The sequence below is a fragment of the Debaryomyces hansenii genome (genome assembly GCF_000006445.2).
Source record: "Debaryomyces hansenii CBS767 chromosome G complete sequence".
Classification (NCBI taxonomy): Eukaryota; Fungi; Ascomycota; class Pichiomycetes; order Serinales; family Debaryomycetaceae; genus Debaryomyces; species Debaryomyces hansenii.
The window spans coordinates 632,738-647,945 of record NC_006049.2 but is presented as its reverse complement, the minus strand read 5'-3'; the positions used below and the strand labels follow the sequence as shown (position 1 = coordinate 647,945).

Sequence of the window (15,208 nt, the reverse complement as noted above, 5' to 3'; positions counted from 1 at the left end):
TCCGTATAATTTGGTTGTCCATATACATAAAGCACCACGATCATCAAGGTTATAGGGAGATCTAACAAATATCCGTCCATATACTTGAAGATCAAATCATTTCGTGTGTGAACCAGGCATAAGGCATCTTGACTCACCGAATTTTTTTCATCGATACTACTGTTCATCTGCAAAGCTACAACCCTTTAATGAGATATTTGAAGCGTCTATTTTCTAACTATAGATTCTTTACACACAATACTATAAGGAGGATGTCAAGTGCTCAAGAAATGAAGTCAATTAGCGAAGGTTTAAGCAAGTTGGGCTTAAGTCAACCTGAAAGCTTAAAGGATTCATACCCAGAATCCAACGTAACTGATGTGTTGAGAAACTATATTACGAACGAATTACACAGAATATCCAACGTAGAAAGGGAACTTATTTTCCAATCGTTAGACTCGCCATCTACTTTAGACAAGGGTGATTTAATCATTCCAATACCAAGATTAAGATTGAAGGGTATTAATCCTAAGGAAAAGGCTGCTGAATGGTGCGCAAGCTTCGACAAGGGTAAGTACTTATCGGATGTCAAGGCTGAAGGTCCATTCCTTCAATTCTTTTTCAGTAAGGAATTGTTATTTAACTTGGTTATTAAAGATACCTTAGTCAGAACCGATAAATACGGTTCGTTACCAATTGGCCTTAACAAGAAGGTTATTGTCGAATTCTCTTCTCCTAACATTGCCAAACCATTCCATGCTGGTCATTTAAGATCCACTATTATTGGAGGTTTCTTATCTAACTTGTATGAAAAAGCTGGCTGGGACGTTACCAGAATTAACTACTTAGGTGATTGGGGTAAACAATTTGGTTTGTTAGCAGTTGGTTTCGAAAAATATGGCTCCGAAGAAAGCTTAGCAAAGGACCCAATTAACCATTTATTTGAAGTTTATGTTAAGGTTAACAAGGATGTGACCGAAGAAGGTGAAGATGCAACTGATGGTACGAATGATAAGGCAAGAGCTTATTTCAAGAGAATGGAAAATGGTGACGAGGAAGCTTTAAAGATTTGGAAAAGATTCAGAGAATTATCTATTCACAAATACATTGACACATACGCCCGTCTTAATATTAAGTATGATCTCTACTCTGGTGAATCTCAAGTTTCTAAAGAAAGTATGAAAGCAGCCATGGATACGTTCGATAAGAAAGGATTACTTCACGAAGACAGGGGTGCTAAATTGATTGATTTAACTAAATTCAACAAGAAATTGGGTAAGTGTTTAGTAGAAAAATCTGATGGTACTTCTTTGTATTTAACTCGTGATGTTGGTGAAGCTGTTAAGCGTTACAATACGTACAAGTTTGACAAGATGATTTATGTTATAGCTTCGCAACAAGACTTGCATGTTGCCCAATTCTTTGAAATCTTAAAGCAAATGGGTTTCGAATGGGCCAAATCCTTAGAGAATGTCAATTTTGGTATGGTTCAAGGTATGTCCACCAGAAAGGGTACTGTCGTTTTCTTAGACAATATTTTAGAAGAGACTAAGGAAAAAATGCACGAAGTCATGAAGAAGAATGAAGCCAAATATGCTCAAATCGAAAACCCTGACTTGATCGCTGACTTGGTCGGTATCTCTGCTGTGATGATTCAAGATATGCAATCTAAGCGTATCAATAACTACGAATTCAAATGGGATAGAATGACTTCATTTGAAGGTGATACTGGCCCATATTTACAATACGCCCATTCCCGTTTGAGATCTATTCAAAGAAAGTCTGACATCTCCGAAGAAGAATTGTTGCATGCAAATTACGATTTATTGACCGAACCATGCGCAGCAAACTTAATTAGAACCCTCGCTCAATACCCTGACACCATACAGAAAGCATTGAAGACCCATGAACCTTCTACTATCGTCACATACTTATTTAACTTGACTCATATTGCTTCTCAATGTTACGATATTTTATGGGTTGCTGGTCAAGAGAAAGAGTTAGCTGTTGCTAGATTGGCTTTGTATGCTTCAGCCAGACAAGTCTTACATAATGGTATGACATTGTTAGGTTTAACTCCTGTTGATAGAATGTGAGGATTGTATTTCGTTATTTATACATTGGTTTATATATCCTAATTACGTCTTATATAGCTTGATAAAAATAAATTAATTCATATCGAATTTTGTTAACAAATGCGTGTTTCAAGAAAAAAAAATTATTGATAGTGTTGATATTTATTAGTGTATATTTCCTAGTATAAATTAATACCACTTAGTAACAGTTATATGGGACTATATTCACGCGAAGGACTTTAAGCTACACGGAATACGTTATCAAGTATGAGTGGTATTGGCAATCAAGCGATTTTGTCAGATGAAGAATATTCTGATACAATAGGATGTCTTAATAAATTAAAGGTACCTCAGATCAAAGACATTGTTAGATGCCTATCTTTGCCACTTTCAGGAAAGAAACAGGATCTTATTGATCGAGTGGTGGGTTATTTGGAACAAGGTAGAAGGTTCAATGATAATGTGAGATTACTTGCGGTCAGAACGATAGTACTTAAAGTAAGAAATAATGATCCAATTCCAAACTTCACAGCATTATATGACGCCTTAAGAACTGGTGCATATAACTTTGTTGAAGGCATAGGCCAGTACTCGAATTATAAGAATCAATCAACTTCATCTTCTTCGTCATCTCAAAATAAGTCTAGCAATGAATCACATCCATATAAAGGGCATGTATTGTACTTTAAAGAAAGCCCATTCTATAAATTGAAACGACTAGTACATGGTGGTCCACAAATAGCCATACCTAGTAAGGCTAAGGCTGTTTGTAGGTACCAGTTTATTTTGAATGACGAAGAAAACAAATTACTTAAACTTTCTGATGAAAAAATAAGATTTTATCTCCTATGTGGTGTGTCTAATAATTCCACGGCTTCTACTTCATCGGCTCTTTTACAGTTTCCAATACCAATAGAAATCCACGTAAATGGAACTCACATCAAAGAGAATGTTCGAGGAATTAAAGGTAAACCAGGAACTGCTAGGCCCGCAAATGTAACGGCACATATCTTGCCTGATCAGCAGTTAAATAAAATTGAAATGGCTTATGCCGGTACAACGGAAAGTTTCCTTCTATACCTATATATTGTGGAATATGTTTCTTGTGAAGAAATTATCCAAACTATTGTTCAACAGCCACATATACACAAAAACTCTACTATCGTAGAGATTAAGAAGGAATACTCAAATGACGATGGTGAAGATGACGATATTATTGTTTCTACTTCCTCGATATCCTTAAAATGCCCGTTGACATATGCTAGAATGAGATACCCCACAAAATCTATATTTTGTCAACATATTCAATGTTTTGATGGTTTATCGTACCTCCAATTACAGGAGCAGGTACCTAATTGGATATGTCCTGTTTGTTCTAATAAAATTGAAATCTCCCATTTAGCAATTTCAGATTATTATTGTGATATTCTAGAAAATACTAATGATGAAGTTGAGAATGTTAGGATTAATGATGATGGAACCTGGGAAGCTATAAACGAAACATCAAACAGCAACAATAATAACAGTAATAATAATAACAATAATAATTATAGAAGTAGTGAAAGTTCATATAATGAGAATAAGTTGACAGAAGTAAAAAGAAGCCCACTGTCTAGAGTCTTATCTGAAGAGACAAGAGAACGTACACCAAGTTACCAACCAGAAGCAATTGAGATTATCTCCATCGATAGTGATACGGATGATGATGTGGACATGAATGAGCCAACTGACCCATATTCGCCACATGGAATAGGAGCACAAATGCTTACTTTACTGGATTCAAATAGAACGCAACCACCTAATTTACCCCATTCGAATACGGTTACTGATCATACTTCAGTCGTAGACGATAGCGACGTTCACAGTTTGAATCGTCATACTATTCGAGATAATAATGTTCCTAATCCTTCCAAAATTAATAATGATAATATTAGCTTACCGCCTATAAATCAACAAACTGTTACTAATAATGATGAACATCTTGCAGCTAGTAACAGAAATGTTCCAGCTACTGTGTTAGCAAGGAAGTCAACTATAAATGAACATAATAATCTTCATTCTGATATTACAAACTCAAAATCAGGAGCCAGCAACAGTGAATTTGGAAATGAACGTGGTGTAAGAAATGTACCACCTCACGGTGCTATAAATAATTTAAATCGATTCAACTCTACAAATAATAGGAAGAATACAGAAACGGAAGGAAATATACTTGCTCCTATTAATCAAAATAATTCCAATTCTAATCCAAGAAATAACGAACTGTTGATTATACGTCCAGCACCGCTTCCCGGTCATCATTCAATAGGCCATACGTCGCATAATAGACTGATGCCGGGCGTTCAGCTTAATAATACCCCGTCAATACAAGATCAAGAGAGTATGAGTATTCAACGAATTCATGGGTTACTTCCAATTTCAAATAATGCGCCTATGGAAGATCGAAGAATACAACTGGTAACGAATATCAATCTGATGTCTTCATCGTCGGTTCCTAAACGCACTTCTACAACAGAATCAGTACCACTATTAGAAAAGCCTAAAGGTCAAACCACTTCAAACCAAAGAAGTACCTCTGTGCCTGTCCCATTAACCCTGAAAGCGCATGAACAGAACGTTCGAGACAAGGGTAAAAATTATAGCGATCCGCCGACGACCTTGCTAGGAGCTAAACTTCGACCATTGAAACTGCTCCCAATGAAAGTGAATCCTTCTCAAAATTCGAGTGCCCTTCCAAACATACATCAACTTGAAAATCTGTTGGGGATTCGAAATCATGATGATAGACAGCTGTATCAATTATCTAAGCGTACTCCTAATCAAACAACAAATCAAAGAGCATCTATTTCGAATATTTATGAAGCTCCTCGTGAACATAGTAAGCATGGCCCATCTTTGGCTGCTGACATATCAAGAACACCAAATTCATCTCGCCCGTCACCCTTGATGTTCTATGGTAGGGATTCCTTTTCCAATGTCTATCAATCTCACAATCCCACCATTCGAGAATCAAATCAACAAATGGGAAGTGTAAGCCTAAACGATTATTATCGAATAAATCGCACCGATAAAACGCAGCATCTGTCATCAGCTACATCACATGAACTAGATACCAATGAAAAAAGTCCACTTCAGAGCCAAAATTTACCTTTATACAATTCGAAGCAGGCTCCTCGAGTCGAACCACTAAATCAAGCCTATAATCAAAAACAAGCTTCTAATATGAATGGATCTGACAATGGATCCAATTATGATCCTACACAGTCTGTGGATAAAACATCAGTATCGCCCCCCGCCCAACCTAATTCACTTAGGTATTCTCGATCGGCGTTTGATCTAATGAATAAAAACCAATCGGAGCCTGTGACGTCAGATAAACAACAAGGTGTAGTTGGTTTACTAGGAATTGTTCTTAGTGAAGATTCGATGCATATGAACCAACCATCACCTCAACCACCTCACTCACAAAGAAGCGATTTAACGCCACTCAAAGGAAAGATCGATAATATGCGACTCGGTACTAGCTCTGATAAAAAGCGAAGCTTGTCCGGTTCTAGTTCTGGTAGAACTTGGAATAAAAAAATGAATCCAGATCATAATGATTCGATAGAGGGTAAAGGCACCAATCACGACACAACCCCATCGAAACCTGTGTATGATACTTTAAATAATCAACGTTTGCATGGTTGATTAAATTTGTACAAAAAAACTGCAAAATATAGAATCATTTATATATTTATATATTTAAATCGTAATAGGTTGTATTGGCTATGTAAAAAGAAGTCTCATAGGTGATGTAGATTTTAATTGACTAAGCGACTTAATAATACAGGGGGTTTAAAGAACAATTAAATAGTAAAGAAGTTCGTTTAAATCACATAGGACTTGGACCCAAATAATCTTCTTTAATACTACCGATAGCGTAAATTTCATTCACATCGGTTCTGGTACCAACAATCTTCAATCTCACTCTCGATCCCTTTTCAATATTTTCGTCCGGGCTAACGTATGCTGGAGGATTAGCAGAAGGATTGAATTTCATGTCTGATGGAATTAAGTGAGTACTTACAAATACTGATAATGGTCCGACATCAGCGAAAAACCCCATCTTATTCACAGTCGTAACGACCGCATCCACAACCTCACCTTTGAATGGTTTCCAAACCACCGCCCTATATTTCACTTCAAACTCCGCTACCCCTGAACCTGGTATGACTCTTCCTTTCCCAACGTCAATGTTCATACAATCTAAAACACACACTATATACCCAAACTGACCTGTACATGTCCCTTCCACGTCACTTAATAATTTGTCTCTTAAGTATTGATCCATTTGTGGACCAAAATATGACGGATGTAAAGTTAAATTTAATGATAAATCTTTCAAGAAAAACATTCTGGTATTTATCTATTAGATTATGCAATTGGTGTTGAGCTTGTCTATATGCGTATGGACCCGAATTCGATGATACTTCTAGGAATGAATTTAATAAACCACGAAAAGATAAAAATGATGAGTTTACTTTAAATTAATTATTATACAATGCTTTATTCACTAAGCTTTATATCAGACTTCAATATATTACTACTGTCGATGAAAGTTGGTTGTTGAAAAATCAACATTAGCGCGACATTTGGTGACAAAAGTTTTTTGCGACATTTGCCGAAGTTCTAACCAAATTTTTCAGTCCATAAGTCATTTCGGACATATTTATACATACTATCATTCTATACTATTAAGCAAAATGTCTCAGAGAATTGGTAATTCGGCTCTTGCTTTATCAAGGGTATGGCATCATGTCGATGTTGCTGCTGATGAAAGAACTTTAGGTCGTATAGCATCAAGCATAGCATTAACGTTACAAGGGAAACATAAGCCAACGTTCTCGCCAAATAGAGACCACGGTGACTACGTTGTCGTCACCAACTGTGCACATTTGAAAGTAACCGGTAATAAATTACAAGACAGAACTTACTGGTCGCATAGCACTCGTCCTGGTTCATTAAAATTGGTGCCTATGGAGAGGATGATCGCTAACAAAGGGTACGCAGAAGTATTGAGAAGAGCAGTAAAAGGGATGATCCCAAAGAATAAATTGAGACTCATCAGAATGGATAGATTGAAACTTTATGATGGAGATGAACATCCTTATAAGCAAAACTTGATTGCATACGCTGACGAGATGAAGGAGATGAAGAGTAAATTAGCTGAATTAAACAGAAAAGAAAAGGCAATGCAAGATCTTCGTGCAAAGTATTTGGAAAGTTAGATTTCCGTACGCTGTGACGTTCTTTTCTTTAAATAATTCTATTTAATGGTGTAAATATTTGGGATTTTGTAAATAATTTAAATTGAATGATATTATCATATTGCGATCTGTAATTGTATACACTGAAGATAGTTATAAAGTCAGACTTATTTTTAACTATATAATGTATATATACTACAACTATTAATGTACCCCCAGGGTTTTTTTTTAGTTTTTTTACTTATGTTAATTATTCTTTAAATAAAATAATGGTTAATTGCATCTATATTTAAATTATTCCAGTGTTCTTGCAATTAGACACGGATCGACACACCCGATCTTTCGGTGTACAACCTAGGAGAAATGTTCATTGCCATTAATTCTTGGAATAATAACTTGGCTGCGTATGGTATATGAATTTGGTAAATATTCGTCTTATTCTTACAGGAACGACATTCAAATTGATTCTTCTTCAAGTTAGCAATAACAGACATCAAACCACAAATACCACATACGTGAACTCTAAAGGCATCAGAAGCTTCCATTAATCTTTCTTTCAAGAAACCTGCGGCACCATGAGCAATCATACAATCTCTTTCCATTTCCCCGAAACGCAAACCACCATCTCTCGATCTACCTTCGACAGGTTGTCTTGTTAAAACTTGAACTGGACCTCTAGCCCTAGCATGAATCTTGTCATCGACCATATGTCTTAATCTTTGGTAATAAGTTGGACCGAAGAAGACTTGGGCCATTAATTTCTTACCTGTATGACCGTTATACATAACTTCAAATCCTCTTGATTGATAGCCGTGTTCTCTCAACAATTTGGAAACTGCCTCAGCAGTGACATCAGTGAAAGGTGATGCATCACCTTCAAGCCCAGATAATGAAGAAACTTTAGATAATAAACATTCGATTAAATGGGCGACTGTCATACGAGATGGAATAGCATGTGGATTGATAATCAAATCTGGAACAACACCTTGCGACGTAAAAGGCATATCTTCATGCCTATATGTGACACCAATAGTACCTTTTTGACCGTGTCTAGAGGCAAATTTATCACCAATTTGTGGAATCTTTGTGGTTCTCATTCTAACCTTTACGAATTTAGCACCATCCCCATTAGTCGTTAAAAGAACTTGATCAACAATACCGGATTCTGTACTTCTTAAAGGTGTAGAAGCATCTCTCTTTGTATGATATTGAGTTCTTTGACCTAATTCTTCTGCATCAGGTGGAATTGGAGTTGTCTTACCAATGATAATGTCTTCACCACTTACTCTTACACCAGGAGCGATTAATCCATCGTCATCTAACTTCTCATATGTACCATGCCTTAATCTCAAGGTATCTGATCTTGTAGGCTTTTCAAATGTTTCTAAAGCTTTCATACCTTGTCTTTTCTCTAAATCCATATAAGATCTAAAGAAAAGAGATCTGAATAAACCTCTGTCAATTGATGACTGGTTCATAATCATTGAATCTTCTTGATTATAACCAGAGTAACATGCAATAGCAACAATGGCATTTTGACCAGCTGGTAATTCACGGAACTTCAAGTATTCCATGGATCTAGTAGTGGCCAATGGCTTTTGAGGATAGTATAAGATATTAGCCATTGTATCCATTCTCACTGCATAGTTAGTTAAGAAGACACCCATAGCTTGCTTACCCATAGCAGATTGATAGGTATTACGAGGCGATTGGTTATGATCTGGGAACGGAATAATAGAGGCTGCAACTCCTAGAATCATTGAAGGATGGATTTCACAATGGGTAAACGTATGTAATCCAAGTGTAGGCTTGATTCTCTTTGCAGGGTCAACTTCTTGTTCTTCAAGTTGCATATCCTTCTGTTCTGTCTCTGATAAAGTACTTCTGCTTGTTTCCAAGTCTTCTGGAGTCATAGCAATCATTATGGTTTCTTCTTCTTCTGCATCAACATATTCTACAATACCGTCATTGACTAATGATGACCAAGAATAACTCAAACTATCTGGATCGTCGCCGAAATCATCATATTCGGCATTAATTAATTTATGTACATTTTCTTTCTTTAATTTTAATTCACCCTTGGTTTCGGATTCTGCGTCATCATCGACAATAAATAATGGACGGTAAACACGACCAGCATCAGTGAAAATCTTGAATTCTTTCTCTCTTATATCTCTAATAATAGAAACTTCGGGGGAAATATCACCTCTTCTTCTTAAATTACGCATAGTGTCAACCAAATGAGCAGGTTCTCTATGAGTACCAACCCAGACACCATTAACAAAGACTCTCGTTGAATCGGGAGAATTCGAAGGTACATAATCTTCCAAAGGTTCCATACCCCATTCTTCTAAGAAATACAAAATTGGTTCTGATGAAGTACCAACAGATATACACGACATCAAAGACAAATTCTTGACCAAACCACACGCTTGACCTTCTGGAGTTTCTGCAGGACAGACAAGACCCCAATGAGTGTTATGCAATTGTCTAGGTTTTGCAATCTTACCATCACGACCAATAGGAGTGTTAGTTCTTCTTAAATGTGACAACGTAGAAGAATATGTATAACGATTCAAAACTTGAGAAACACCAGCACGGGAACTCATTGCCTTCTTTTGTTCACCCCAGTTACCCGTTGCTAAAGAATAACGCAAACCATCAGTTATGGTTTGTGATTTGACAGCCAATGTCAAGTTAAATTCTTTATCATTTTCAACACATCTTTGCATATAATTATAGATATCTTTCGTTAATTTTTTGAATAAAATACGGAACAAGTTAGCTAATAATGGACCTGCTAAATCTAATCTCTTTTTACCAAAATGATCTCTATCATCTGGTTCTTTTCTTTCTAAGGCACATAACAATAATCTGTTAACCATGTAACCTAAAAAGAAAGCTTTTCTGGTCTCAAACCCTTCTTCTTGAGTAATATTAGGTAATAATTCTTTTTGTAAAATATCTTTCGCATATTGAATACGCTTTTCCCTTCTTATACCCAAAACACCTCTTCTCCCAATAAAATCAAGGGCAACTTCACGCTCTTGGATTACAAAACCCTCTTCCACGCAGGGTTTCAACATTTCCAACATTTGCCAATCGTTTGCATCGTAACAAATATGTTCCAAGATATCACCATCGGGCACAACACCTAATGCTCTAAAGACAATAACAATTGGAATATCTTCCTTAATGTATGGCAAAGTAGCCTTGATAGTTCTTCCAGATGTACCCTTGTCATCTCTACCATATAATTTAATTTGCATTGAAGAAATTAAACGAGAACCCTTTTCAATTGCAGACCTGATTTCTGCAATATGAGAAATCGGTGATGGTGCTGCTTTCTTGAAAACTTGAACAATATTGGCGGCACTTCTTTCCTGTGCAATCAAGACTTTTTCAGAACCGTTAATGACGAAATAACCTCCCATATCGTAAGGACATTCCTTTAATTCATAAAATTCGTGCTCTCCTAATCCACGCAACATACAGAACTTGGATCTCAACATTATAGGCACCTTACCCAAGTATACCTTTGTCTGTGGACCTTCATCTTCGATTTTTTCTTCTACCCATTCCAACTCATTATCCACCCTATTGTTATCATCGGATTTGAGTACCTTCTTGGTCATATCTACGTACAAAGGCGACGAATAAGTCAAGTTACGCAATCTGGCTTCCTGTGGGAACATCGGATGTGTCGTACCATCTCCTTCCGTCTGCGTAGGCTTCGAAATATAAATCTTCCCAAATGTGATTTCATAACGTCTGTTTTCATGATCATCTTCAGACGTATGTTGTGCCGGTTGGTCTAAAATCAAATGAGAATCTTCCCATACTAATTCCTGGATAGTCGTTTCAATGAATTCATCGAATGAATCAAGTTGTTGTGATACTAACCCTTTCTCTTGAAAAAACGACGAGATAACTGTCCAACAATTTTCTGGCGTAATACTCTCTGAATCATCGTCATACAAGTATGGATCCTCAACAGCCTGTTCCTGAGACATGATCTATGTAACTATTATACGATCTTTACACAAGGATTGCTGATTAATCTAAGACTTAACTGTAGCTTTGCCTTCATCATGTAGCGCCAGGCTAGTTCAAAACAAAAAAAGTCAACGAGCGTTGTCACCGTCACACGACCCTCAGAGTTACACAAAAAGAAATTTTTCATATAGGTTCAAATCAGACTCTTGAAGTACATACATAGAACAAGGTGATTGCAGAAGATATTAGCACCATGATGATGAACAAGAAGATGGGGATTTTTTCATCTATATGGAATACATCGAAAAGATCCATCCATTACAAGGAGAATCCAAGAAAATATCCTAAAGTTAACGTGAACGACATAACACTTGACAAGCCAAGGTATGGGTTTAGAAGAGAAAGAGAACCATTACTCTCTCAATCGGTGACAGATACATTGTTTCCAAGCACAGAGATTAAGAAAAGGTATGCTGAATCCGGAAAGCCAATTCCTATAAAGTACAGATCAAACAGTGACAATATTGCCAGAAGAAACTTTGACAAATATCAAGAAGAAGTAGCCACAGGAGAACCACATTTCAGACTCGGAGAGAAGAAAGTTTACTTGCCTAAGGCGCGTGTTTGCTTGTTGAGACCTAATGCAAAGCATACGCCATATCAAGCGAAATTCTTAGTACCAAGAAACTTCAACAAAATGGACTTGAGAGATTATTTGTGGCACGTTTATGGATTGAGAGCATTGAATGTTACCGTTCAATTATTGCATGCTAAGTTCACCAGAGGTCCTGATGATCATGCTCGTTACAGAGGTCCACAATTCAAGAAAATGACAATTGATATGGAAGAACCATTTATCTGGCCAGAATTGCCTAGCTCTGTTGTTGAGAAGGCAAAACAGACTTATAATGATCAAATCGAAGCTGTTGAAATGAAGACAGCTGTTGGATCTGATAAGTTGAAGCCAAGTAAGGCATTTAATGGTTTGTATAATAAGCCAGAGTTACCAAATAGCTTTGTTCCATCAAGAGCTAGAAAGTTAGGTGAACAGACGCTTAATTCACAGAAAGAATTCGAAGAATCAAAGGGCGACAGACACATACTTCAGCACTACTTAGGATTATAACTGTATAAATTCAATCTCATGTATATAATATAAACTTCTACGATGACCATCAATGGTATAGGGCTTAACAAAAATGATAAGTAAATTAGTTACCCATAAAGTTATATTGTAGAATTGAAGTATAACGTAGAAAAATAAATATATAAATAAATAACCTCTTTAGAAGAAAAACAAAAATTAACACCAACCTTTAATCATAAACGTAAGCTTGGTATAAAACCAAGTATGTAATTAGATCATTACCAAATCCAGCCCTTTCTCTTTTCGATCTTGGGCTCAGTTTTGATGTTTCCTAAGCTATCTTGAGCTCCAGGCTTATCAACAACATCATATTCTTCATACAACACATTCACCAGGGTAGAGTCGGCTCCCGTCTGTTCAACTAGAGTATTTGGATTCAAACGCATATCTTTTGCAGCAGAGGTTTCACCCGTGGCTTTATCTGAAAAACAGTTGTTCACGAATAAATACGAACCACTCGAATCCACCACCTTTGATTTTACTAATTCAAAAAAGTTACTTCCAGAACGATCCTCACCAGGTTTATTCAAATTCAAGTACAGCGTAATGTAATGGATCAATTCGTACTGATTGATATATCCCAAAATCGAGGGCGAGACGATCTTCGATAAGTCAATCCCTCCAAATAATTTGAATTCGCCATCTAGCCAAGGTTTAATAAAACGATAGTAGCATAATCCACATCCACTTTGCAGAAATACATCAAATTCCTTCTTTCGAGCTACAATGTTGTTACTCTCCGTAGTATCTCCAACTGGCCCAATAATCATGGGAGATATTAACCAAACCGATATCCCAAGCCTTATCAATGAGTACATCGGGACAATGTACCGCAACAAAAACACGCTCTCAACAACACTTAAAGATGCGTATACTATCCAATAAACCATCCACTTCTGTATCGATATTAAATGTCTTTGTAAACTTTCTTCGCCATTTTCGGTTCCAGCAGTGGAGTCTCCCGACTTCCTTAGCAATGCATTAATCGGGACTTGAAACCCTCCAATATTAACATTCGATAACGCAATTTCATTTGCAACATTGTTATAATTTTCAACTGATTTATATGACCCAAAAATTGGGAAAATCACCGACACTAAGCTACTGCAACCCGTTGTTAGAATTCTATTCTCATTTGTAATCCTTTGGTTTTGTAATCCTTTTACAGGGTATGCTTATAAATATACTTACTTTAAGATACTAAATAGCCCAAACATAATTCATTAGCTAGCAATTACTGGTATATATCTCTTTGATGGACGTATATCACTAAAGATAAACAAAGGTGTATGGAAATAAGAAAAAGAATGATATATACGATCGATAAGGAAATGATCAAACCTGGTTATGAAACACTGAGCACTTTGATAAAATCTTGATTAGAGATTTTATGTTGTATTAATAAAGATCTGATCTGATACAAGATTCTCAACCAACGTCCTTTAATATATAGCCTTTATTGAGCTCGTGAGCAACTATCAAACTTACACCTCATACAAAACAGTTGTGGTACTTTTCGCCAATTAATAAACTACATACATCGCAAAGATGAGTTCTGAAGATTTTAACGTATTTAGAATATATGTCCTTGTAAAAAGCGGTAAAAGAAGAACTGATGTATGCTAATGTATAGTATAGATCTGGCTAAAGTTTTGGAGCATCAATATTAAAGTTATGCTTCCTCATGTAATCTAAATTCCAGTTCCAAGTAGTTATAGCATCTTTTTCATTTTGGGCTACCCTGGAAGTAGAACCTTCGGAACCTCCTGTAACATAGTACTTACCATTATCTTGTAACAGGTTGATTTTAGGGTCTAATGCGGTTTTCAAAGTAGAAAGACTTCCTTCTTCGATTTGAACACCGATTAATGGAGCGACGGCGTACATGGATGCGGACGACAAATAGCCAAAGATCGGCATTTTTTTCCAATACTTAAACAACTCAGTACCGAATATAATTCCAGGGTGAACTGAAACACATAATATGTCAGGATTCGCCTTACCTAATAAATTCATGAATTGTATGGACGCTAATTTGGCAGCTCCATAACGGTACCAAGTATACAAAATGTTAGGGAACTTATTCATATTTTCGCTAGGTTGGAAATACCTGTATGAGGCTCGGTGTCCCCCAGACGTGAGCTGGATGATTCTTGGTTGAATACTACCTTTCAGAGCTACCTTCTTGATCAATGGCAATAACTTAAATGTCAATAAGAAATGACTGGCAAAATTAACTTGATACTGAATTTCATACCCATCCTTCGTCTCTTCATATGGTACACCCATAATTCCAGCATTATTGATTAAGATATGTAATTCTGGTTCTTTCTTACTAAATGATTCTGCAGCTGCTACAACTGTTGACAAGTCTAACAAATCCAAATAAACATAGTCAAGAGAACCTAAGGATCTTGCATCTTGTTCTTCTTTAGTATATTCCTTCACTCTTTTCTCGGCTTCAATTTTTATATCCTCAATAGCTTTGCGTACTTTGGATTCGGTTCTTCCTGCAACGTAAACCGTATACCCATGCAAGTATAAATGTAAAATTGTAAACCAACCGATACCACTATTTCCGCCGGTGATGAAAGCAACTCGGCGGTCAACTGCTGGGTTTAAAAAAGGAGCTGTGTTTGGGTCAAAGTATACTACCATATTTGCAAAAGATGTCGAATTATTAGTGTAAGTATTCTTATTTAGAAGCATTTTAACTAATACGCGAATAAATTGAAATACGAAAATTATATTTGATTTTGTTG

General features: G+C 36.4%; 8 protein-coding genes across 8 annotated transcripts; 4 read left to right on the top strand and 4 right to left on the bottom strand. All coding sequences in view use genetic code 12, as the record gives it.

Moving 5' to 3' along the window:
* Positions 1 to 188: 188 nt before the first annotated feature.
* DEHA2G07590g (DEHA2G07590p) lies at positions 189 to 2,075 on the top strand (the record flags this gene model as incomplete). The annotated part of the gene is made up of 1 exon (XM_461877.2): positions 189 to 2,075. The coding sequence occupies one exon, from the start codon at positions 189 to 191 to the stop codon at positions 2,073 to 2,075; it is 1,887 nt and encodes a 628-aa protein (XP_461877.2).
* A 246-nt stretch (positions 2,076 to 2,321) lies between these two features.
* On the top strand, positions 2,322 to 5,744 carry DEHA2G07568g (DEHA2G07568p; the record flags this gene model as incomplete). Its single annotated transcript, XM_461876.1, has 1 exon — positions 2,322 to 5,744. One exon carries the CDS (start codon positions 2,322 to 2,324, stop codon positions 5,742 to 5,744), a length of 3,423 nt encoding a protein of 1,140 aa, XP_461876.2.
* A 184-nt stretch (positions 5,745 to 5,928) lies between these two features.
* DEHA2G07546g (DEHA2G07546p) lies at positions 5,929 to 6,450 on the bottom strand (the record flags this gene model as incomplete). The annotated part of the gene is made up of 1 exon (XM_461875.1): positions 5,929 to 6,450. One exon carries the CDS (start codon positions 6,448 to 6,450, stop codon positions 5,929 to 5,931), a length of 522 nt encoding a protein of 173 aa, XP_461875.1.
* A 349-nt stretch (positions 6,451 to 6,799) lies between these two features.
* Positions 6,800 to 7,324, top strand: DEHA2G07524g (mitochondrial 54S ribosomal protein YmL23; the record flags this gene model as incomplete). Its single annotated transcript, XM_461874.1, has 1 exon — positions 6,800 to 7,324. The coding sequence occupies one exon, from the start codon at positions 6,800 to 6,802 to the stop codon at positions 7,322 to 7,324; it is 525 nt and encodes a 174-aa protein (XP_461874.1).
* Positions 7,325 to 7,617: 293 nt separating this feature from the next.
* DEHA2G07502g (DEHA2G07502p) lies at positions 7,618 to 11,316 on the bottom strand (the record flags this gene model as incomplete). Its single annotated transcript, XM_002770548.1, has 1 exon — positions 7,618 to 11,316. One exon carries the CDS (start codon positions 11,314 to 11,316, stop codon positions 7,618 to 7,620), a length of 3,699 nt encoding a protein of 1,232 aa, XP_002770594.1.
* A 236-nt stretch (positions 11,317 to 11,552) lies between these two features.
* DEHA2G07480g (mitochondrial 54S ribosomal protein YmL41) lies at positions 11,553 to 12,425 on the top strand (the record flags this gene model as incomplete). Its single annotated transcript, XM_461873.1, has 1 exon — positions 11,553 to 12,425. The coding sequence occupies one exon, from the start codon at positions 11,553 to 11,555 to the stop codon at positions 12,423 to 12,425; it is 873 nt and encodes a 290-aa protein (XP_461873.1).
* Positions 12,426 to 12,664: 239 nt separating this feature from the next.
* On the bottom strand, positions 12,665 to 13,663 carry DEHA2G07458g (DEHA2G07458p; the record flags this gene model as incomplete). Its single annotated transcript, XM_461872.1, has 2 exons — positions 12,665 to 13,550; positions 13,638 to 13,663. 2 exons carry the CDS (start codon positions 13,661 to 13,663, stop codon positions 12,665 to 12,667), a joined length of 912 nt encoding a protein of 303 aa, XP_461872.2.
* A 427-nt stretch (positions 13,664 to 14,090) lies between these two features.
* On the bottom strand, positions 14,091 to 15,155 carry DEHA2G07436g (DEHA2G07436p; the record flags this gene model as incomplete). The annotated part of the gene is made up of 1 exon (XM_461871.2): positions 14,091 to 15,155. One exon carries the CDS (start codon positions 15,153 to 15,155, stop codon positions 14,091 to 14,093), a length of 1,065 nt encoding a protein of 354 aa, XP_461871.2.
* Positions 15,156 to 15,208: the final 53 nt, after the last annotated feature.